Below are 26,764 nucleotides of genomic sequence, written 5' to 3'. Positions count from 1 at the left end.
AATGGCAAGTCAAAAACATTGTAATCAATGCAATAAGAATATATCCAGCCCTAATTGGGCCAAGCACCAAAAGATTTGTAACCCGGACAAATACAGAACTCCCACAAAAATTTGCCCCAAATGCCATAGAAAATATAACATGCAATACTTCACATATGCACATAAAGATACTTGCTCTGTACAGTTATCAACACAACCATCTACATCTGGTCTGAAAAGGAAGCACGAAGCACCTGTTAATGCTTCACCTGCAAAGCAGCCACGCTATGAACCTATCCATAGCAGTTTTAACGGCCAATTAAGAGATCACCGTTTTGTATCAGAGCCAAGATGTGGTATTAATAATTTTTTGAACAGTATAAATTCTGATCTGCAGGCAATTCTTAATGCACAAAATGGCTCTTATAAACTGTCCCTTAAATTGTTTGCACAATATAAGAAACCAAATGGCACAACATTTACACAGCCCCACATAACAGAAACTGTACCGGTATATTCAAACGCAAATTCAGACACAATAATAAGCAGCTTGATAAATCAATTGAATATTAAACACTCTGAATTTGCAGCAAAAGAGTCTGGATGGAGCCTATGCGGCTCTCCACACAAGTTATATGTTAATATTTCTGAATTCAGCTCATTACAAGGATCTACATATGTGCCATTACCTGCAAATATTAAAAACAAAAGAGCCGTGGTTAATATAAAAAATACCGACCAGAAATGCTTTTTGTGGTGTATATTAGCTGCTTTGTATCCAGTTTCAAGGCATCCTGAGAGAATAACTTATTATAAACAACATGAACACAAATTTGATGATGCAATGGAGGGTTTAGAATATCCAATGTCTGTTCAGAATATTGATAAATTTGAAAAAAAGGCCCGGGATATTAATGGCAAACAATTATCTATTAATGTATTTATTTGTTCCACTGGCAATTGCACGATAGAACCTCTCAGAATCAGTACATTTGATGATGATTCTGCTGTTCCGATTGATCTGCTCTTAATTGAAAAGGATGGCACATATCATTACACTCTGATACATAATCTTGAAGCTTTAGTCAGAAAACAACTAGACAAATCCAATACAATATTCAAGTTGTGTAGAAGATGTTTAAGTGTATTTAATGGTAGAAAAATGGTGAATGGTGTTTGTGAAGAGAATGCAGAAATTGCTAAAAACAAGTTAATTGAGCATCTGAAATATTGTGGCAACCATAAACCTGTTCATATGGTGATGCCTAATCCAAGTGAAAATTGCAAATTCAAAAAGTTTGAAGCCTTGTTGGAACACCCAGCATATATTGTCTGTGATTTTGAATCGAACCTCAAACCACTTGCATTCTGCAATCCAGATCCTAAAGAATCTTCAATTACACCATACCAGCTACATGAACCTTCCAGCTTTTGTTATATAGTTATACGGGGTGGTGTAGCTAGTAAGCCACACTTATACATGGGACCAAATGCCATCAAAATATTTGCACATAGAATAGAAAATGAGTGCCGTGACATAGCATCTAACATCTTATTAAAATCAAAGCCTATGTTGCCTTTAACAGAGGAACAGATTGAAGATTTCAACAATGCAGAAAAATGCCCGGTATGTGATTCTGAATTTTCAGATACAAATATCAAGGTGAAACACCATTCTCATACAGATGGTAAATTCTTAATGGCCCTGTGTAATAGCTGTAATATTAAGATCAAGAGACCAAGATTTGTCCCCATATTTTGCCATGGAGCATCCAATTATGATTTCCATCATCTGATCAGGTACGAGGGGTTTGACAAGCAGAATTTAAATATTTTAGCTGAAAATGATGAGAAATATATATCTATTAGCAAGATAATTAAAGTTGATGGTGTTCCTATTCACATAAGATTTCTTGATTCTTACAGATTTTTATCTGCTAGCCTGGCTACACTGGCCACTCAATTACCTGATGATCAATTCAAAATCACACGTGCCTTGTTTCCAAATCAGGACCTGAAATTAATTAGGCGGAAGGGTGTATATCCATATGACTATGTTACAGATTTTTCTAAATTTGATGAGTGTTCTCTGCCACCACAAGAAGAGTTTTACAGCAAAATCAGAGGATCTGGAATCACTGATGAAGATTATCACCATGCTCAGTTGATGTGGAACAATTTAAAATGCCAGACATTTGGTGATTATCACATGGCATATTTGAAACTTGATGTGACCCTCTTAGCTGATATATTGCAGGCATTCAGAAAATCTTCTATGCAAAATTATAGACTGGATCCAATATATTTTTTCAGTGCCCCGAGCCTAGCATGGTCTGCAACGTTTTTGAACACTAACATGCATTTGGATCTGATCCACGATCAAGATAAGTATCTGTTTATGGAGAAATGTATAAGAGGGGGGATGGTGCAATGTTCCCAGAGATATGCCAGAGCAAATAACAAATATATGCCTGATTATGATCCAGCACGGCCATCAAATTATATAGTGTATGTAGATGCCAACAGCCTCTATGGTCATGCCATGATGCAAAAACTGCCATATGCAGGGCTTGAGTGGGTTGAAGATTTTAATATTGAAGATCTTAAGGATTTTGATGACAGTGACTATGGCCTCTTCTTAGAGGTTGATCTGACAATTCCTGATGATTTGCACAATAAATTTTCTGATCTGCCCCCAATTCCCGAGGTTCAGTGCTCACCTGGCTCTAAACAGAAGAAGCTCATGATGACCCTGGAGCCAAAACAGGATTATGTCATATATTACAAAAACCTCCAGTTCCTGATGAATCATGGTGTTCAAGTGACCAAAGTTGGCAAAGTCTTAAGGTTCAGGCACTCAGAATGGTTGAAACCATACATTGATACAAACACAGAGCTTCGAACATCTGCAAAGAGCCAATTTGATAAGGGCTTGTTTAAATTGATGGTGAATTCAGTGTATGGCAAAACTATTGAAAATGTCAGAAAACATACCGATGTTAAAATAATTACTGACCCCAGCCTGAGCAAAAAATTGGTTGCAAAGCCTAATTTCAATTATAGAAGAATTTATGATGAGCACATGGCACTTTTCAACATGAAGAAAACAAAGATTAAGTTTGATAAACCTATTTATGTAGGGGCTGGGATATTGGAATCGTCCAAATTACATATGTTAACATTGGATTATGATGTGTTGAAACCTTTTTATGAGGATCGTGTAAAATTGATGTACATGGACACTGATAGTTTTGTTCTTGATATTCAAACAGAAGATGTTTATCAAGATATTGCACAGCCTGAATTGTTTCAATACTTTGATACCAGTGAACATACAATAATTCAACCCCACAACAAAAAGGTGCCTGGCAAGTTAAAAGATGAGACACTTGGTGATGTTATTGTGAAATTTGCTGGGTTAAGTGCCAAGGTGTACACTTTTGAAACATGTAGTGGTGTTGCTGCCAAAAAGGCCAAGGGTATTGGCAAAGTAACTGTTGAAAAAGAGCTTGTATTTGAAGATTATAAATATTGCCTCAAATCCCAGAATTTAATCAAAACATCAGAATCCAGAATTCAGAGTATGGATCACTTATTGACTTCAAATATTGTAAGAAAAGTGGCCCTGGACCCACATGATGATAAGAGATGCATTTTATCATGTGGCATACATACTTTACCATGGGGGCATTGTGATTTGAAAAATGGAAATCAATGCCCAATTACAGAGCATGATTTGAAATAAATAAACATGCCTATGAACTTATTTGGGTTCAAAAAACAGGCTATTATGGAGCTGCCAACACCACAACCCTCTTCTGATATGCTGTCTAAACTGAGTGGCTTGTTAATTATTCATCTGAACAGCATACTTACAGATGTTGATGATGAAACAGGCAAAATATTGTACATATTTAACAATAATTTAAATCATTACCAATTACCTGTAGGTGGGCAATTGCAATTTATTACAACCCCTGAGGGTGATGTCAAGATTTCAATAGGGAGAAATATTTATAGAATTAAGCACTCAAACATGATTTCTGGCACCGTATATACTGTTTCTGCTGGTGACTGCTTATATATTGAGGTCCCGGGATCATATGACAAGCTTATACCCTTTTTTATAGAATTAAGAATCAGATACTCTATAATAAATAACCACTAAAACAAAAATGCCTAATGATATATTTGGCCATACAAGACATGAAGATCACAGTGATGAGATTCTGATGCTTGATGTCAGAGTCAAGAAATTAAGAAGTGATTTACAAGCTTTACAAACCACACTCAATGCCAGTCTTCAATTAGAAATTACAAATTTACAATCACAATGCATGGACCCTCTTCTTAAAATTGATTCTGAACTCAAAGTGCTGCTTCAGAAATATACTGATCTGGCCACATTGGATAATTTTCAAAGTTTAGAAGAAGCTGTAGCAGCTCTTCAAGCCAAATTTAAGACCCAGGCTAACAACTCTGAGCAATTGAAACAACAATTGGAAGAGCAGATAAATAATGTCCAGGCACAGCTCCAAACAATTGTCAAAAGCATAAAATCACAAGAAGATTTTGATCTAGTGATTTCCACTCTAAAAGAACAGATTCAATCACTCCAAATACCTAATCTGGACCCCTTGAACAATGCCATAGCCGAGGTTAAAGAAAAAATTGAGACACTTGAAAATTTTATGAACAATTTGCCATCTTCTGATGCTTTGAGTGCAATAACTCGGAGTGTTGCCAACATTAAGCTGCAACTTGAAACATATGAAGATTTTGGAAAAATTCAAAGTACCATAACCCATCTTGAAGGTACAATAGCAGCAGTGCAAAGTGATTTGGCAAATGTACAAGAAACTCTAGAATCTCGCCTGCCCGGTATTGTAGATACCCTTGTCAGTGTCCAGCACCAAATCACAAAGCTTGAAAACCTCAACACTGAATCTGAACTGTCTCATTTTCATCACTTGATTGATGATATCCAAACAAAACTTGAAATTTTACAACAATCCACACCCACTCAGGCAGATATAGCCCTGCTCCAAAATGCTATGCAAAATGTGGCTGATGCTTCTGAATTAAACAATGTAAAATTGGCACTTGGATCTTTGCAAAATACAGTATCAAATCTTCCTACATCACAGGAACTTAAAAATATTAAGAGGGCAGTGAATAGGATATTGAAATCAGAAGATATCAAGAATATCCAAGCAGAGATCAAACATCTCACTCAGACAGTGGCCACTCTACCAACCAATCAACATATTAATGAACTGCATGCCCTGTTTGAGGATATCAGAAGACAGGTCCATGATCTTACTGCTCAAAATTCAAAATTGGCAGTTGTTGAAAATTTGCAACAAATTGTAGCTAATATCAAGCAACAGCTAGGGACCATGGAATCCAATCAAGCAAATGCTCTGTCTGTTTTTGCCACCCAGCTTCAAGAAATTGTGCAACAATACAAGAAACTTGTTGTGGACATAAAAATCAAGCCAGGCCATGATGATGTTGTTAGGACCATCAATGAGCACCTAGAATCTGTAACAAGCAGATTGCTTACAGCAGAAAAAGAAATAACCGGCATAATCGAGAATCCAAAACATTCAGTAATTCTTGAATTGTACAGCATCCCCAACAAAGAATATGATTCTCCATTTACACCAGGTGGCAAAATATATATGCTGTCCCCTGTACAATTTTATTATCAATTTTTTGTTGGGGGCACATTGAGACCAATCAAGATCAAATATTGGCTTCAACCACAGGCACACCACTACCCTACCTTATCAATAACAAATGCTGAGAACAAAGTAAAAATCACCAGTGTAGAATTGGAGGATTTTACAGACCCCAATACATTAGAAACAGCCTATACTGAAGATGATGGCACTTTGGAATTTAAAATACAAATAGGGGACAAATTATATTTAGAAAATCCTGTAGTATCAGCTGCTGAACACCCCATAGTTGCAATATTCTTGTTTTCATATTATGTCTAGAGAAATTATTGTTGATGAATTACACAGACAGGCCAGACATAATTATAAGAGACTCCCAGTAGTCACAAAAGGCATAGATGATTTATGGCAAAGCGACTTGATTGAGTTGTCAAGTGGAAAGTTGAAAAACTTAGACAAAATCAACAAGGGCTACAAGTATCTACTCACTGTAATAGACACATTTTCAAAATTTGCCTGGGCTGTGCCACTCAAATCCAAGACTGGAAAATGTGTTACAGAAGCCATCAGAACAATCATCAATCAGAGTGGAAGATCACCGCGGTATTTGCAAACAGATAATGGCAAAGAATTTTATAATTCTGTGTTTCAACAATTTATTAAAAGCCAGGCAATAAAACATTATTTGAGTTACAGTGATCTCAAAGCCTCAATTGTAGAGAGATTCAACAGAACCTTAAAAAATCTTATGTATAAACAATTTACCCTCCAAGGTAATTATAAATGGATTAATATTCTTCCAGAACTTCTACATAAATATAACAACTCGGTCCATTCCACAATCAACATGAAACCCTCTGAAGTAACTTCATCTGATGAGCAAAAATTGATCAGGACTGTTTATTATCCTAGATACCAGCTAACAACAAGAAAGGCCAAATACAGGGTGGGTGATCAAGTAAGAATCAGCAAATATAAGCACTTATTCAAAAGAGGCTTTACAAGAAACTGGAGCACTGAATTATTTACAGTGGTTCAAGTTAAACCCGGGACCCTTAACACATATATAATAAAAGATCACCGAGGAGAAATTCTCAAAGGCAGGTTCTATGAACAAGAACTCAGCAAAACTAAACAGCCTGACACATATCTCATAGAAAAAATCATCCGCAGAAAAGGCAACAAGTTACTTGTCAAATGGCTAGGACTCCCAGAACACAGCTGGATCGATGCAAACAAAATAATAATATGAGCACCTGGGATGTTATAAAAAGGCTGCCAGAACCTGAACAACAAAATAAGAGAAATGGCAACTTGCTGCCTGATAATATTAGGTGTCTTATTGTTGGGCCATCTGCTTGTGGTAAAACTACACTAATGGTTGATAATTTTTTATTGGCACCCAACTGGTTAGACTGGAAAAACAGGCACTTGTATGTTTTCTCTAAGAGCTTGGAACAATTAAAATATCAGCAGCTGATGAAGCTATATGATGGATTGGATATTGCCACTTTTGAATCAGATGTTAAGCCACTTCACGAATGTCTCGATAATTCTGTTGTTGTGTTTGATGACATTATACTGGATAATCAAAACAAGGTTAGAAATTTCTTTACACAGGGGCGACACAAAAACATTGATTGCTTCTACCTGGCACAGACTTTTTCTAAAATACCGAAGCAGCTGATCCGAGACAACAGCAATTTTATATGTGTGTTTCATCAAGATCATACCAACCTCAAACACATACATGATGAATATGTAGGTGGGGACTTGAGCTACAATGATTTTTCCAAGTTTTGCAGCAGGTGCTGGAACCAGGACAGTTATGGGTTTGTCACAATTGATATGACAAGAACACCCAATAGTGGCAAATACAGAAATAAAATCAACAATTTTCTAGACATTGAAATATAAATAAATAAACATGAAAAGGCCAATCATTGATGATCTTAAGTTAAGAGATTATCTTGTAAAAAGATTTAAGGGATGGAAATCACAGAACCGAGGAATTTATGAACAACACAAACAAACAGAACAGCCTATCATTGATGCTATTAGTGAATTAGGTAAAAATATCAAAACTGTTACAGAGCAAAATCAAAATTTGATCACAGAGCTTGTACCTGTAGCTGCAAGGAACATATTAGATTATCCATTCACCCCACTTTCTAGTATTCATACACCTAGTCCTATTGCTCCTAGAAGAATTGAAGCTACTCAGGATCCTATTGAATTGGGTCTTCTTGCTCAAAAATATTTAACAACACCTAAAGACAACAAAGATGAGGTCTTTGGCTTATATGCTGACACAGAGCTTGATGGTAGCATCATACATAGAATTGGCAATTTCAGAGTAACATTTATGGGAGATGATCTGATTGTATATTCAGAATCTCGTCTCGGAGAAAAAGGTGCTTTTGTTAAGTACCCCGGAACACCTGGATTGTGGGAACTGATGACTAGGAAAAGGCCTGGCAGCTATACAGATCAAGATTATGAATATTACAAAGAAATATTAATAAAATCAGATGCTCTATACCAGAACAATGATCCCACACAAAAAAGAGTCAAGTCTAGCAGTGGGGCAAAATACAATAATTTAATCAAGCCCATATGGTCACAGATCAAGACTGGCAGTGGAATCAAACAATACAACACCCTGCCTAAAGAATTTGTGTGGGTTGATGATGTCAGGAAACTTGTAGATAGGTTATTGGTGATAGCTGGGGAGGAAAATGCTGGCAACCACAATTTTTACAATGAAAAGGTTGGAATTATGGACATGATAAGCACCAAATTATCTAATTTTATAGTGAATGACACTAAGGGGATTGGATATCTCATAAAAATTATTAATACTCTACCCCCCAAATTTTGGAATATTTCTGAGGGTCGGGGGTTGGTTAATGACATCATAAACAAGCTGCCATTTGAACTACACATTCCAGGCTATCAGTATTGTGGTCCCGGTACAAAATTGGATCACAGATTAAACAGAGGTGATCCTGGTATAAATCCCCTAGATGCTGCTTGTAGAGACCATGACATAGCATACAACACACATTCTGATCTTGACAAGAGACATGTTGCAGACAAGAAATTAGAAGAGGCTGCATTTGGTAGATTTGTAAGCAAAGATGCTTCTTTGAGTGAAAAAATAGCAGCATTGGGAACCACCATAGCTATGAGCACCAAACAAAAACTGGGGTGGGGTTTGTGAATATGTATATAATAAACCTACAATGAAGGCCAAGGGTGTTATGTATCAAATACCTTATGCAGGTCTCAAATCTCTTGGGCCTATTGATAGCCTTTTGACCAAGAAGCAGCGCAAGAAAAAAAGCTCTTGTATTGCCAAGGGCCATGGTATGAAATTGTTGCTTAGTACCCCCCAATTAAAAAAATTACAGCAATCAAGAAAAAAATCACATGTGGGGGGATTCATATTTACTATCCCTGCCATCTTAGCAGCTCTCGGGGCTGTTGGGAGCTTGGCCGGGGGATCAGCCGCCATAGCAAAAACAGTAATAGATGCCAAGAAAAATAGGGCAGAATTAGATGAGCAGAGGCGCCATAACCTGGCCATGGAGAAACAAGGCAAAGGTGTTAAGAGAGCCATGAATAAGTTTAAAAAAACAAGAGCCGCTTACAAACCAAGATATTGAAGCTTTAATCAAGCCACTGGGCATCAAAAATTTTAGAGGTGTGTACATGTCTGATTCTTTACCAGAACAACCACTCAACAAAGAGTGTGGCATTGTTAATTTGGATAAGTACAAAAATCAGGGCACTCACTGGATTTGTTATCTTAAATATTTAAAAAATGAGGCATTTGTGTTTGATTCATTTGGAGGTGTTCCACCTGAAAATTTAGTAAAATATCTAAAATCAGCTAATCTTTATTACAATAATGCCCGTGTTTTCAATTCAATTTCAAAGATGTTAATTGCGGACATTTGTGTTTATCTGTTCTTAGATATATGTCTCAAATAAATAAACCATCAATTGAAAATTTTCAAAAAGCCCTGTTGTATCTGAAACATCATGGGGGTATTCCATCTCACCAGCCAAAATTCAATATTGAAACTCAAATTACATGATGACATAGTGTATCCCAAAACAATAGCTCTCAGAGCATTTTACGGCATGTACTTGATCCCTAATATTACACACCACAACAACAAAATTGCAGTAGGGGATCAAAAAATTGTCATCACTCCAGGGCAATATAATCTGTCCACTTTAAATGCTCAATTACCCAGAGGTGTAGTGTTAAGTCAAAATTCTGTCACTCACAGAGTAGAGATTGTATCTGCCACAGAAACAGTGGATCTGGGTACTATAGGAGAGCTGTTAGGCTTTGAGAACAACACAAAACTTGAACCAGGCATCAAACACACTGCTATGAATATACCCAAATTCTTGGCCATAGAGACTCTGAATATTCACTGTAATGTGGCTGAGGGTATGATCACCAAATCAAATGGCATAGGCACTCACAAACAAACTGGCATCATTGCAACATTCAAACCTAATTCTGAATTTATGGAGCCAATCATCTACAATCCATCCCCAACATTATATTTTCCTGTGTGCCACAACAGAATAGATTACATTGAATTGATGGTCACTAATGAAAAAGAAGAATTAGTTGATTTTGCTGGAGCCACAACAACTGCAATCATAGAGATTAACATTTAAATAAAAATACATACAATGGAAAATATTGAGAGTTATGAGCTACAATCATTCTCCCCAAACAGGAGGACATTTGCAAATTTAAATCAACCCAACACAGAGATTGAGGTTGATCTTGATGTAGGGGATGGCTTTATACACCCCCACAGAGCAGATCTATACATCAAATTTGATGTTGTAAAGCTCGATGGAACAGATTATCCGGCAAATTCAAATATAAGATTGGTAGATAATTTTGTGCCACATCTGTTCTCTGAAATTGAGATCAGAAAGCATGGTGTTGTTATAAACAGAATAGATTATCCCGGCATTACCTCCACAGCTTTGGCCACACTAAAATTATCCAAAACCGAGGCTTCTTACTACAAAATAGGCGGATTTGAAGCTGGTGATAAGATATTATCTAAAAATCACACAGTGCTGTTCCCGATGCGCCTATTGCCAGGATTCTTCTCAGATTACAAAGATATTATGTGGAAGGGTGGTTTAAGAATTACATTTAGAAGAGCTGCCAATGATAATAATGCTTTGATGAGGTACAGCACATTAAACTCTACAGGAGAAGCTCTGCCTAATACCCTACCTGATGCAGGCAAATGCATTATTCAGACTATGGAGCTAAGAATCCCTGTTGTTGAGTATGAAGCCAGTTATGCTCTTAAATACAAAGCTGATATAATAAAAAATCCACAAATTCCTCTGCAATTTTATACATATCAATGCGTACAGAAGCCCGCATCTGGTTCTTATTATGAGTTTGATGCTACAAACTCATTCTCCAGCATACAATATGACATGCCTGATTTTGTGGTGGTACTGTTTCAGACTGGAAGACACAACAATCAGGAAAAAAATTCAAGCAAATTTGATAACTGCAACATCAAGAACATTTATCTTAAAAATGGCAGAAATGAGGTATTTCCTAGGGAAAATTATAATTTAGATATTTCCAAGGATGATTTCCTCAAATTATATGAGGCATTTTCGGCATTCAAAAGGGTCACTACTGGCAATACTGACATGTATTACACACCAGATGAATTCAAAGCACAGAGACCCATGTTTGTAATCAACACTTCAAAAAGAAAACAAGTTGTGGTTAATGACAGGACAAACATTAAAATTATCTGTGAATTCCATGAGGCATTACCCGATGACACCATATGTAGTGTTATTCTCATAGGGGAAAAATCATATGTTTATGATGTAAGAAATGAGAGAGTCACGGAGCAATTCTAGAGGGTCTCTGCATATTGCATTGTCTTAGTACTAGATATGCAAGATGAGCCTGGTGTCCAATTGAACTCAAACCGGAAGTGGACCGGAAGTGGACTGGAAGTGGATCGGAAGTGGACCGGAAGTGGACCGGAAGTGGACCGGAAGTAAATATGTGTGGGTGGGTGTGGGTGGGTGTAGGTGTGTATAGGTGGGTGTGGCCTAGTTTTAAGTATGGCCAAAAAAAATATCAAATTTTTAACAAATTTATGGACAACAATCTCACAGAAGTGCCTTTTATAAGTATAGGCAAATCAATCTGAGGGGGTTCATACTTTCTGAGGGGCATTTTTTACAAAAATCTTGGATTAGACAAGATTCCACACTTGAGCAAAAAGCTCATATGGGCATGTTGAGCTTGTTTTAAGTATAGCCAAATCTGCTTGAGGGGGGTTCATACTTTCTGGTCCTGTCCCTACCACAAATACCACTACTACCCTTTATGAAGACACCCAAAGGCAGGGTTGTTGTGGATCCAGGAACCCATAAATTCTAATGGGTTCTTTTGGGTTCCGCAACAGGACCAGAATTTTTTTTTTTTTTTTTTGTACAATTTAAATTTGGTCTAAGTTGCATACTGTTTCATTGAAAAAGTGTTCCTGGACTATATTTAAATTCATCCTGAAAGAAAGGCTCCTGGACTGTATTTAAGTTCATTTGGTAAAAAAGTTCCTGGACCGAATTGAAATACTTTAAACTTAAAAAAAATTCTTTTCGGACCAAAACCCATTTACACTTGCCGATTTTTCTTTCCCAGACGGGAATTGAATTTATTTACAATTCCTGGATCTTTAATAACCCTGAGATTGTTAAAGATCCAGGAACACATACATTCCATTGGGTTCCGTAACAGGACCGGAATCTTTTTTCTCGCACGATTTAAATTCGGCCCATGTTGCGTATTGGTTCATGTCAATGCGGAACTTGGCCAGAACCCATTTATACTTGCTGATTTTCTCTCCTGGACCGGAATTGAATCCTGGACTTTTAAAAATCCTGCCAAAAGTCAAACTCACTTCCAAGACTTCATTTTGCAGACTAGCAAGGCTCTGGCGTCTGGACTCATGGACATTATAATCCTTCGTGGGACTCGTGTTGTGTGCTGTCCTTGTGTCTTTTCATTCATTCCGTCTTATCACAAATCATCCTCATCTTCACAATTAGCCAAAAGTGGCAGGAAAGCAAAGTAAAATAAACAAAATCAATAAATCATTCATTCCATTCCTCAAGGATGGTCTGCTGAATACATAACCATTAAGGAATATGCTGGGTATTGGTCCCTGTATATTCCACAAATCAATTAAATCCCAAAAGTAAATGTGCCAATTTAACTATTTTGAACATTTATTATTTACTGGCAGTTTGTAAAAATGCAACTGTTAAGCAGTTCATTATTTTATCTAGTGGTGGGACCATTTGTTATAATTGACATGACATTCTGTTTATAATTCTTCGAGAAAGACACATGTAAAATGTGCTAGAAAGTTCTAAGAAAAAGTTTAATCACTACAAATGCAATTCAATTTCTATTACCTCATTTCTGCTTCACAATTAACCCGTAAAAAAGATAGACTAAAATGTAAAAAGCGAACACTGCTGATCCAGACAGTATTCCCAACCCTAAGAATGTTTATCACTCACAATGAACTTATCTGCCTGTTGATGACTCCAAACTTTCCATTACCCATGTCTGTGTAATTTGCCATTACACAGCGTCCTCCAAATTGAAAGAGTGCAAAGTACCTCTCCACTTCATACCACACTCCAAGGTACTGGAAGCAAATGTAACACAAAACAGCATGAAAAGAATCAAACTTCATGTTCAAGGACCAACATCATAAGCATTTCAAGAATTTTGGACATGGTTTCCAAAAATAATTGTCATGAGAAATATTTGAGTGCTGAATTCTTGCTATGAAATTAACATAAATTTATAATTTGACTATGCACTAGTTACATAATTTAAAACTTATCTAAATTCTTTACATTTACTTTCTACATATCCAGACATTTTATATAACATTAATTTAATCCTTTTAAAAATAATCACATTGTTTCATGTAGTCTACATTAAGTGATGATACATTACGTTTACAAGTTGCAGATTTTACAGTATTTTCCCAGTGTACAATCGCTGGAGCAAGTGTGTTTTGTCAACATCTAAGACTAGTTAGTGGATTACTTGAACATATGATACCAATGTTCTTTAGGAAATTAGTATAATGATAGCCCATGGCTCTACACCCTTGGCCTATCTTCAGACTGCCAGTTTCCCTCCCACAATCATACCTAGAGGTGTGGAGATCTTCAACCAGTAATGGGGTGATGTGCGATCAGCACTTCGAATCCCCAGCCCTTATAGGAGATATCTGTGACAGGGTTAAGCTACTCACAGGTAGCTCCCAAATTTCCTTAAAAGGGTGCGTTGTTTAATGCTTTTCAAAATTAATATCCAGTAGTAGGCCATAGTTCATGCAAACTTTTGTGGATATTAATTTCTTTTGGGTGTTTTTTTTATACCGCTGTACTTGACCATACACACGACAACGTTTTAGGTGTTTGTGCTCTCTCCATCTCCATGGCAGCGTATGTGACATGTGGTTACATGTAGGTAGTCCGTATGGGGTTGCAAACCTTCATGACAGAGTGGTTATCACAGCATGTTACAATGCCAGGGGTCCTTGTTTTGCATTCAAGCCTGGGCAAGATGTTATTTGTGAGTGTCCCTTCATCAATTTCATATCTTCATGATTATCCAAAAGTGGAGGATGGGCAGTGAGGGAAAATCAATCAATCAATCAAGGTAGTGTATGTGATATATGGTCATATGTAGGTAGTCACCAAACACATTGAGGGCAGACAGATCTGCTTTTATGGCACTCACCACTCATCAGTTTCAAAGAAGAATTACTTTTTAAGTACTATTCTAGGGTTTTTGACAATAATTTTATTGGAATCAGTTGATAACATGACTTTTCAGCTAATGTATCTGTGATTTCTCCTCTGGGTGTAGTATATCCAGAAGATCAAAGTGATGTCAAAACCTATCTGCTAAGTACTGATTGGATATTTAGATTTTTCTGGATATGAATATGAGTTCATGACTAACGTATAAATTCTGAACATAGTAAATAGAAGATAGATACCTAAATTTATTTCACATACATTTTTTTATTCTCTATTTACCTAAAAGCTAACACAACATGTTTGTTGTATTATGTTTGTGCTATTGATGAAAAAATGCATGTGGTATATATTTATACAACTAACATACTGCCATTTAATTGTAAAATTGTAAAGAGTTTTCTGTAGCTTTTGCCTTCAAATAGTTTTCTGCTCAGATACAGATATTATCCTGCTTTTTTCCATTTAGAAAGTTAGCACAGATTGTTGTGGAAATGTGGGCAAATAATAGAATTTGCACTACTTGTAAATATAGATATCTTTATTTATATTTTAGAAACTAATCTTTTCTAAATATACAGTATATTTAAAAGAGTACGTATTATTGTTAAATTAACAGGCTACCATGATCCAAAAATGAACCATTTCTCCATCACCATGCTATGCAACTTACCCTGTCTAGATCAAAGTCTTCCACTGTCTTTAAGCTAGGACAGGAAACTAGATAAGGAACCTGTGCATTGGCTAAGATGATGGCACCTGATGTTAAGATCACAAAAACTCTGAAGTTAACCATGGTTCCACTGTGAAGAGAATAAAATTACTTATTTAAGAAACAGGTCAAAAGTTTTCCTCAAACAAAACAATTGAATCATAACAAAAATCAATAACATTAACGAACTTTGCATATTAAGTTCATTAACTGAACTGGATTATACTACAGAGCATTCCCTGACATTCGCTACGAGACTCAGTGGCAAGCGACCCGGCATCAGCGCTTGTCTTTCCCGATGAACGGGTCCGCAACAGTTGCTTATATTAAACCTCGTAAAAAAGTTTAGAGTAACAGGGTCAGTTCTGAATAAAAGTGGAAAGAAAAATGGGGAAATCTAAAAAAATAAAGTATACAAAGACAATCCGCACACCATCCGTGAGTTAAAAGATAGTATTGCACGAAAAATCGGGAGAATTACAGTAGAAAAAGTTGCACGTGTAAATGCCAATTTCCTTCGGAGATGCCAGGAATGTGTTGCACCAGAGGGACATCATTTTCAACACCTTCTGTAGTCAAGGTTAGTACACAATATGAAAACTGTAATTTTAATAGCCGACTCTAGCGACTGTCGCTGACCCGTTCACCGGGAAAGACAAGCGCTGATGCCGGGCAGCTTGTCGCCGAGTCTTGTAGCGAATGTCAGGGAATGCTCTGTAGAATTTAGTTTTAATATAATCTCCTAGTGGAAAATAACAAAATGACCACAGAGCCCTAACTAGACACAAACCACTGGCTATCATGCAAGACCCCATACAACCAGTGAGCCAATGCTGCTTCTCAAATGGTAAACAGTCTTAGATACTTTAAGTTCTCTTTTCTTTAGTTATATACTGTTAAAGAGGGAATGTTCCTTCAATTTGTACAAGGTTATTAAAATATTAACATAAAAATAGCATAACCAGTGGCGCAAGAGCCCGCGAGTGCCAGGGCCTACCTACCCTCTGCTGGTCACACTTCCACCTGCCGAGGTGGGAGATCATTCAACCAGTTATGAAGTGGCTGGATGGTCAGCACGACAAACCCCCAGTCATTGTTGTAGGTTTTCATGACTGGGTTACGCTACTCATTCATAGCTCCCCAGTTTCCTCACGAATGGTAGGTGGCCACCGATCCCATACACAGGCCGAAATCTCAGGAGAAAAGTTGTTACGCTTCTCTGGGGAGACCCAAACCATAGCCGAAGCCCGCTTACTTAGCGGTACTTACACTAATTACCTATTACTAGGCCATGCTTAAATTAGTGAGCTAAACTTTTTTCAAAAGCTACAGAACTAATATTTTAAGGATCATTTAAAATATCTTGCAAATTAGTTTTAATTTTAAAAATTCCATATTTTTTTAACATAGCTTTTTATATTATTCTGCATAACTTCTATCCAATAATTGCAATAAAGCAATTGCTTTATATTGTGTAATTTTAAGAAATGTACATGTACACTTGCATGTATTTGAATGTCTCAGGCGTTTCAGTGAAGTACGGGAGCCAATTGAACATGACGAGCATCCAGGTGTAGCAGGGACGGTGAGAACACCAAAATTGGTTGAGAAAGTGAGGACAATCATTACTGAAGACTGAAATCTCAGACAGACTGTTACTGTTGCATTTTATCTTGAGGTACTGAAACATTTGATGCATGGAATAACACGTGTGAGGCCCGAGTATTGGGATGGTGGCAGCTTGCGTCTGCTTCATGACAGTGCCCCAAGTCACAAGACTGATTGCAAAGAACGTTTTCGCCCTAAACCGACTCTGTGTGTGTTGTCTCACCCTGCCTACTCACCGGATCTGGCTCCGTGTGATTATTTTTTATTTCCTAAACCAAAATCTGCACTGAAAGGTTCCTACTTTTATGATGTACCAACAATCAAAAAGGCTACGACATTGATTTTAAACAGCGTTACACAAAATAAATTCCAGTAATCCTTCCATGCACTGGTAGGCATTGCGCTACAATGTGTTGATGCAGGAGTGTCCTACTTTGAATTATCCCTGGTAAGTAATTTTCTATGAAGACTTGTTTATTTTTTACAGCACCAGTTTCGATTTCAAATTGCCGCACTGTATATGCCGACCTTCGTCGGCAGAGTGGTTAGTACAGCGCACTACGACGCCTTTGGTCTCGAGTTCGAATCGCGCCCTGAACATGGGTGTTCTTTGTGAATGTGCCTTCATCATATCATCGTCGCGATTAGCAAAAAGTGGAAGAAAAGCAACACCAAATGTCAAAAATTGAATCTTCCCTAGCTATTGGGCTTAAATCTACTCACCTTCAGTTCACGATGAGAATTCTATTCCAGCTGATATTAGCTGTACGATTTGTCACAACCCGAGGAGCATGCGGGCAATCGAATCACTGTCCCTTGCATTCTTCTGGATCAAAGTAACGTCGCCGTGTCCTTGCTAGCCCTCATCGCTGTGAAATCGGGTCGGTAAATGAGGTCAATGCCCAATTCTTGGACTTCACGTTGAAGAAGGGTTCTTTCCCTGTAGCCTGCATATCACGGGCTGATTTCAAAATACGTATTGTGCATCGTGACAAGTCCCCACTCTTTGGAGTAAAATAGGGTGGGGGGATTTAAAACCAGCAGCAAAGTTTCATGATTCATTGAATTGTTGTTTTAAGTTCACTTTATGCACAGAAAGGCTAATCGGGACTGGCTACAGTTTAAAGAGTGATCTACTAATTAGGATAGCAGCTATCAATTGCATAAATTGGTTATCTGAATAATAACTATTCATTTTGGTAGGAATCCTAAGTATGATCCGATTTTTTTTTATTTAATATGTTCCTGATATTAACGTCTGAGATATTACTCTTTAGATAAGGCATAACTTACACCACATGCCATCATTTCACTAAGTAATGAAGTCCAGTTTTGGTTTTGGTTTTACCTCTAGCTTTCATCACATCATGGCTTCCTCAGGAGATAAGACAAGAATAGTCCAAGTTTAAAACATGGGAAGATAAGTTAGGTTAAAAAGGTTAAATTGACAAAAGACAATGCAGTGCACTGTTACTCCTTCCTACTCCATCTCTGGCTGGCAACTGCATTGTCTTTTGGCATTTTAACCTTTTTAACCTAACTTACCTTCCCCCATGTTTTAAACTTTTACTTAAGCCCCTATCACACGGAACTGGATTTCTAGTAGGAATGCCCTAGTTGGCGCTGAACTAACTTTCTAGGTAGCAATCATGGCCGCCTGGCTGACTGCTTTGGAGGAATAGGACATGTTCTAATTGCTACTTGCTTTCCTCGACTGGATTCTGTGGAACAGCCAATCAGAGCAAAGTTTCGCCATGTGAAGATAATCTGTGTGTGTGCAAAGGAGCGTTTTTGTCTGTGGTTTCCAAGTGTTACTCCAGCAATGTATAACTTATACAGCATGAAAGGCGCGTTGAGTCACACCATCTATGCTGAGTGCACGGTGTTTACATTTGAAACAACTAAAATATTCTTCCAAACGTGTACAGTAAACGTTGTAAAGCATGTATTTAAGCTGGGCCATTGTTTTGTACCTAATAACGTTATATACGAAACGTTATTCCTCTCGGTTGAATAGTTATCGGCTTTTAAAAATGTGAAGTGATACATTGTTTACATCTCACGCGGCCGCCATTACAACTTCCCTCGTATGGGAACAAAAGTATATCGACAGGTACGCTGATAAGTATCGTGTGAGGCGAAAACTTGCAAATTTGTAGCCAGTCCAGCGCAAACTAGGGCATACCTACTGGAAATCCAGTTCCGTGTGATGAGGGCTTTATTCTTGTCTTATCTCCTGAGAAAGCCACATGATGTGATGAACGCTAGAGAAAAAAGTAAGTACATGCCAAAACTGGACTTCATTACTTAATAATACTCTTCCCTGACAAATATTAAAGGAATTTTTAAGAATACAATTTCGCTACATGTTTTCGATACTTCGTGGTGCAACAGTCCTCTAAGTGCCATCAGCATTGTGATACCTCTCCAAATTGCGTTGGTACTTTCATCAAGCAACGTACCGTAGATCACGAAAGCTATTAAACCGTCACCTAGTGCAAACGACTCTAAAGACAGACTCACTCTTCCGTATTAAGAGTTACGGTGAATGCGATTTCGTGTTTTTTGGTCTGCATCAAGTAGTGGTGCCAACCCAGCTTTTAGAAATATCATTATAGATTGTTCCAAAACTCATAGCATCACAAAATCTTTAAGGGGGGATCTTATGTTTTGGTGCTAAAGTATTATACATAACAATTCAAATTTTATACATTGCATTAGTTCTAAATTAGAGCAAGGAATCTTTTTTCTAGAGTTACAACAGCCTACTAACAAGTCAACTTTCCGTCAAATCCTTCAATACTAAACTTTAACTTTTTCTCAGATATTTGACAGTAAATACGTATAATGAGATTTTTCCTGTTCCTGCTAGAAGCAGTTTTACATAAAGAAAGAAAAAGTAAAGTGCTCCCCTGTGCTTAACACCACGTCATGAAGGCGTATAGGGGGTGTGGGGGTAACGCCCCACACTTTCTTGATCCGGTCGTGAGTGGGGGTGATGTGATCAGCATCACACCCCTAACCGCATTTACCCCCCCCCCCATGTAACCAGAGGCAAAATTATTTTGTATACGTTAATAATATTGAATAGTTCAGTTTGAAACGAGTGGATAAAGTGATTTATCTATCTACCCCCGTCCCCTTTCTAACACCTTTCCAAAAATCCTCTAACATCTTTCACAAAATAATTTGAGATAACCTTACTGCTAAATTTAAGCCAACAATTTCTATCACCACACAAAAAAATCTTAATTTTCAAACATAATGTGTCTCCCCGATGTCGTAGTGGTGTCGTCGCCTCGTAATCAAGGTGTGTCGGGTTCGATGCCCAGCGGAGGCACGTAGTGGTTCTCCTGAGGTGTAAGGGACGACCTTCTGGTAAGGCACCAAAAAGTCAACCTCACTTCCACGTAGTACACCCTGAACTTCATTTAGCAGACTAACGAGGCTCTGGCGTCTGAACCTACGGGCAGTATAATCTTCGTAGGACTGTGTATGTTGGCCGGTGTTTTGTCCTTGTGTGTGCTGAGTGCCCCTTTAGAGTCTCAGCTTTTAACGGAAGTCAGAATATTTTAAAATTTTAGTTATACAACATTACAGTTATGTTATTTTAGTTAAGGTAAGGGGCTGGACCCCGTATAACGTGACGGATGAAAAATGGCTTAAGTGCTGACGCACCCAAAATTGAAAGTTGAAATTCAAACGTAGTATAGTTCTGATCCTACTTTAAGCTGTAGATTCAGTCCTGATTAGCTCATCTGTGCATAAAGTGGACTTAAAAACTCGTAATATATACTACTGTACTTCATTGTGGAAGATAAAACGGAAAACACGAGCGGCTAGCAACAGCTATATCAACTTGGGAGATACATGCTAAAAGCACCTAACCTGGCTGCCTAACCTACTCACGTATGCATCTAAAGCAGAAATAGTGTGAAAAAATTTGTTGTACAAAGGTGTAAGGTTTACTCCTTCCTAATCAAGTAACTATATATTTTTCCAACGAACTAAACACTGTTCGAATTGTCCACCGGAGACGACACAGTCGCCACCTATAACCGTGGTGAGAGCATTGAATGTTACCTATAAACTCTGGCAACCCTGGTAAAAGGTAGCGCACATCTAGAACTTGCCGCCGGGCTTGAAGATGCAGTTATAGGAGGAAGGAAGTCAGAACATGCTCTGCACACACGTATTACGTGAACAGCTAATGGCCCTCAAGGTCTTTGACCTTTCTCATATTGCCTGCAAGGCGAGGACGAAATTCTGTCGCAGAACTTGTCATTGAACATGAAGTGACATTGAAACTGTCCATGCGAAAAATTGGCAACGGTTTACTTTCGCGAGATCCACATTGATCCTATTCTTATGTACAATCATCAGCAAAAACCACACTAGGCAATTTCCGAAGTTTATTTCAAGTCCAATCTATGCTCACCAGGACTGGGATTCGTGCCAATGATATGATTTGATTTATTTCCATCCACTTGATCATATAAGTACAAATAGCACTATTATATGGGATAGGTCAATTACATGCATAATTTTGAGTACAAAGGAATTAACACATACTTATGCATATTAAAAAGTATGGAAGAGTATAGAATAACATAAAAAATAGAAGAAAAATCAAAGGTTATGTCTATTAATGAAAAATATGATCTACGTACTCCTCTGTGCTATAAAACAAATACTTCGTAAGCAAGCTTTTTACTGTTATTTTAAATTTGGTTGGATTATGATTCTTGAATTCCTCTGGCAGCTTGTTATAGAGTTTTACATCTTGAAATCCTAGACCATTATGTGTTTTGGATGTGCGGACAGTAGAAAGGTGGAGGGAGTTGTGCATACGAGTGTTGTACTTGTGTACGTTCAGATTTTTTGAGAAAATTTTAGACTTTGTATGGATAAAGTACAATGTTCTAATATGGCCACTGGGGAGGCAATAGGAAATTGTCCACGGTTTACTTTCTATTTATTGATTTTAGCGTTCTTCGCTTTCCTGTCACTATTGGCTATTCGCGAAGATGAGGGTGAGTGATGAAATTGATGAGAGGGCACTCGCAAAGAACACCTATTCCCAGCCCGGGATTCGAACCGGGATCCTGGCGTCGTAGCGCGCTGTGCTAACCACTCCGTCAAGGAGGTCGACGTTATAGATCAATTATGTGTAACTTGCATAACCGTACACACGTACGCATCAGCCTAGCTAGTAAATCACGAAGGCCAGACCTCCTGAAACCCCGGCCGGTAGCTACGCCTATTTTGGAAACTTTTCTTTTGGCCAATTCCTTATTGTTTATATCTTTTATGGTTTCTAAAGTTGAAGTCCACTTTCTCACATTAGCTAATCGGGACTGGGCCTATAGTTAAACATGGAATACGAAAGACTGTCCACTAGCATTAAGGAGGAGAATCTGTCATGTTGATTTCATTGGCTAGTGCCAAGATGTTTTCAAACTCTTTTGTGGCGGTGTCATCTTAATTTTAATAACGAAGAATCAAATTTCCTGCTAAAATTCTCCCTATAACGCTAGTTATATCAGGCCCTACCAGGGGAGGGCCCATGCCCCCTTCGAACTGGAATTTTTTAAATATGAACCTGTAAAAGTTGCGAAAATAACCGACGATTTTTCAACTTTATAAAAAGTTTAATTTTGTAGTTGCATGAACGTGTTTGTTATGTAGAGAGGCAGGCTCCAGAAGTATGTAGCCTTCATTACTGGAGAAGTTTAGTTTTATAACCATTGGTGCGAGGCTAGCAGATTTACCCGGGCAGTCCATTTCTTTTAATTCCTGTCCCAACCTTTTTCGAACTGCAGTCGTGGAGGAGTGATTAGCACAGCGCGCTATGAAGCCAGGGGCTCCGGGTTCGAATCCCAGCCTGGGGATAGGTGTTCTTTGTGAGTGTGTTCCTTCATCAATTTCATCATATAATCCCTCATCCTCATCGTCGCGATTATACAAACTTGGCAGAAAAGCAACACAAAGTAGCATAATTCCATCAACCTTACAGCATTTCTGATATCTTTGTCCCACATATTCGCATGTACCACCTCCCCTTGAAAGATTCCTGGCTACGGGCGTGACTTATATTGTACGTAAAGCAAGCTTGTTCACATATTGCCAGGCATCTGTAAAAGAACCAAACAACCTTACCAGTTGTCCTGTCTGCACGTATGTTAAACTGTACTTGTACCTGATTCCCCATATACTTCCATATGGAAGTATGGAAGTCCTATGACGCAACACCAACTTTTGTTCCTTTGACAACGCGTCAAAAGGCCAATTTTCCCTTCACGACCGTAACAAAACGAAACTTTTCGTCCACTCTCACGTTCTTTTATTACCATTCAATGAACATGCAAAAGTTATCGACGCGTTACGGACATTTTATGAGAAATCACGTCCACCAGCGCCGCTTGAGAACCAATTTCTCGTGACATAATTTCACAAAGGGAGCGTCCAAGTGTTAGATGCTTGTAAATCCACAATGTCACCTTTACGTCCAACACGACATGACGCACAGGGCCAGATAAAGCCTAGACCAATTGCATCAGAGTCTAGGGCATAATTATGGTACGAAGGGTATAAGGGGTGACCCACATGTCAACCTCACTTCCACATAGTTGGAACTGCTCCTTGCATGTCAACGAGACACTGGCGCCTGGACCCACGACCAGGATAATCCTTAATGGGGTTGTGTTGCCTTTGTGTGTGCTGAGTGCCGCTTTACAGCCTCAGCTTTGAACTAGGTTAGACGATTTCAGTTCTTATTAAGTAGTAATGAATGAATGAATTAGTTCTTAAACAATTAGTAAGGAATAAGGACATGGACAGGACAGAATAAAGGGCCGACAGAGAGAGGTTAAGATTTGATTACCTTTCAAGAGGGTCACTCCTTACATGAAAACTCATGGCAGGGTGTAGTCACCGGACTTTATCACCTTCTCTCACTTTATCCGTATGTCGCCATGCACATGCTACATCTCGTGTTTAATTCTCCTCTATTTATGAATGTCCTTACATGTTTTGTAGCGATGACTTCACATTTCAGACGACTGTCTAGATTCCAGTCTGTCAGAAAAAGAAATTGTGTCGCTGTTCAACTGAAAAGTCACTGGCAACCATGGATGTGTCATGCGTGGTTCCTTACATACAGGAAAGAAAAATCTTAATTACAAGGGCTTGTAGCATGAAAACTGAGTGTACAGTTATTTCCCCTTGGTGTACAAAGTTGTTTATAAAGCTCTTATGGGTCATGTGGCACGTTATCGTCAACAATTTTCTCTGAAAAAGGACATACGTGCAGTTTGAAATTATTGACAACTCGGTACGCTGCCTTTATAGCGAGCCTGGGCAACCCACCGCATTTATGGAAGAACGTTATCGTATGCTTGTGTGGGCTGCAGAGCGAGCAGCGAGAACTAGCGAGGCAGGAGGCTTCGTCGGTCGCGTTCGTGCTGGGGAACCCCTCACCTGATTCATAACAATGCAGAGTGACATTGTAATCATGGCAGATGCACCAGGAGCTGGTTCCTTGGAAAGGAAGGGGCTTCTCCATCTATATACACTGCTGACTTTCTGCTCATGTCGGGATTCGAACCCGGAACCCTTGACGTCGTAGCGCACTGTGCTTACCACTCCGCCACGAAGGCCGTCAACAAGATCCTCAAGCCGCCTTTATAGTTTACATTTGGTTCACCGCGCACACACCCATCAAATTATGCGTACAGTCGCAGAAAAACATGTCGGTTCATTCTGCCTTTCAAATTCAAAGAGAAGGCTGAAAGAGTGACGTAATCGACTCGAGATTTGTTGTGTTATAATGGAGTAGGAAATTAGGCGAGGTGTGTTTTCGCTGCACCCTAATATACACAGGACGTTTCCGTGACCTTGAATCAAACTGGCAGGGTGGATGGAGACTGACCCAAGTACCAATATGACAAGGAACCTCGGTCCGGAAACTTGGTTGCTCGGTGTAATCAAAATATTCCAGGTTCGATACCCGGTGGAGGCACATAGTGGTTCGGAGCTCACTTTAAACTGTAGTCCAGTCCCGGTTAGCCATACTGTGCATAAAGTGGACTTAAACACACAAACTCATTTATTTTATTTCGCCACTTTTATCGTCGCGATTTCATTAGACAGGTATAAAAGCGACGTAAAATTGCAATTACAAATTAGAAAATCTGATTTCACCTCTTCGGATGTACGGGGTGGGGTGTGTGCGAATTATGGAAAGGTATAGAGCTTCATCATAGAGTGATGATGCCCTTCCTTATAAGGAATCTTCAAAGCTCATTAAATATACACGACACTTGTCCAGAAGCAATTTTTATGTACAGTGATCGGCAATAAAAACGGGACACCTATATCCTGAAATACTCTCTTCCCTGCAAAGCGTTGTGTGTGTTCCCCAACTCTGACTAGTTCTACGATCGCCGTAGAGTTAGGCAACACACAACGCTTTGCAAGAAAGTGAGTATTTCAGGATATAGGTGTTGCGTTTTTATTGCTGGTGACTGTAGATAGTGTGTTCGAAGAGAGGGTTGATGATATACCCCCAGGAAGAATTATTTGTGCAAGGGCCCCGCTTCCACAACTTCCAGGTCTTAAGTAAAACACCCACTGTCCTCAATGGCAGAGTGGTTATCACAGCGCGATATCACGCCAGGGATCCCGGGTTCGAATCTCGGTCTGTGGGTGTTCCCTGTGAGTGTCCCTTCACCAATTTCATCACTAATCCTCATCTTCGCGATTAGCCAAAAGGCAGAAAAGCGAAGTAAGTTAAACCAAATCAGTGAACACTCGAACATTGAGTAAACACCCCCTTCCATCTAAATTTTCATTCCAAGGGCTTGTGTGCATAACGCATTCTTCCTGGGCCTCCCCGATGGCGTAGTGGCAATGTCGTCGTCTTGTCTTGAAAGGGTTCCGGGTTCGATACCCGGTGGATGCACATACTGGTTCGGATCCCACGTTAAACTGTAGGTCCACTTCCGATTAGTCTTACTGTGCATAAAGTGGACTTAAAACACCAATTCAAGTCAAATTCTTCCACTGTGAATATATTTCGGTGTCGTTTCTAGGTGCCACTCAGCCCAAACCTTGTAATCACGGGATGTTGGGTTCGATTCCCGGTGGGGTCATATTGCACAGTTATTCAGACTCGACTTTAGATTGCCGCCTCAGGTGTACTTAGCGTATCAGAGCATAAAATAGACTTAAAACACCCCAAACGTATTCTCCTATCTGAACCACCGGCTACTTCCGCATCTAACCATGCACCTCCATGAATCGCGGTCATTACCCATCCTCACGACAGATGGCGTAGTTGTTGAACCTAGATCGAATCCGTTCATAACGTACACAGAGGCGAGAAGAACAGCGAAATAAATCATCACTTACCTTCAATATCCCGTCGTGGTATCTTCTAAAATAGCGGAAGTTCTTTGCGTTTTGTCCTCACGTCGAAACAACAGTGAACCTTCTGACAGATCCGCTATGTCCTCTGCACTTCTCGGTTTCGCCGACAGGAGTCGCTAGCTGCGAAGGAGGTTTCAAGGCTGAATGAAATAAAAAAAAGGATCTCGGATGAATATTATGAAAAGAAGGTAAGTGGTGACAAGAAAAAGGGCTTTTACGAAGAGAACGGGAGGGATATGTTGAAATCGGCGTTGCCAGGAATGGGTAATTTATGTGGCCATTTCCTCGCGAGGGAAAAAAAAAAGTGGGGGAACTCGTTTTGGACAATAGCAAGGCCTAGTTTGGGAGGCTGTGTTACCGCTGTGGGCTGTTGTGTTCTCGTGAGAGTTGTGTGAAAGCGCGTCAGAGACAAGGGATTCTCTTTAATCGTTGGAGATTCTCGGAAGAGACCAAAAGGAGAACGTTTGATAGG

At 38.8% G+C, this 26,764-nt stretch overlaps 1 protein-coding gene across 1 annotated transcript in view; it reads right to left on the bottom strand.

Annotated features, from left to right (window-relative positions):
- The window catches only part of LOC145991649 (apolipoprotein D-like), a 39,271-nt gene extending 12,824 nt beyond the window's left edge, over positions 1-26,447 (bottom strand). Inside the window, exons 1-3 of the mRNA XM_083127709.1 lie at positions 26,275-26,447; positions 15,217-15,346; positions 13,281-13,411 (exon numbers count right to left, since the gene is read on the bottom strand). Coding sequence (XP_082983835.1) covers positions 13,281-13,411; positions 15,217-15,339 — 254 coding nt within the window. The 5' untranslated portion in view covers positions 15,340-15,346; positions 26,275-26,447. The remainder of the gene's footprint in view (positions 1-13,280; positions 13,412-15,216; positions 15,347-26,274) is intronic.
- Between the last annotated feature and the right edge of the window lie 317 nt (positions 26,448-26,764).

This window comes from Lepisma saccharinum, chromosome 8 (genome assembly GCF_977018435.1).
Source record: "Lepisma saccharinum chromosome 8, izLepSacc3.1, whole genome shotgun sequence".
Taxonomy (NCBI): domain Eukaryota; kingdom Metazoa; phylum Arthropoda; class Insecta; order Zygentoma; family Lepismatidae; genus Lepisma; species Lepisma saccharinum.
The sequence above is the reverse complement of the archived record's forward strand: the minus strand, read 5'-3'. Positions and strand labels throughout refer to the sequence as shown.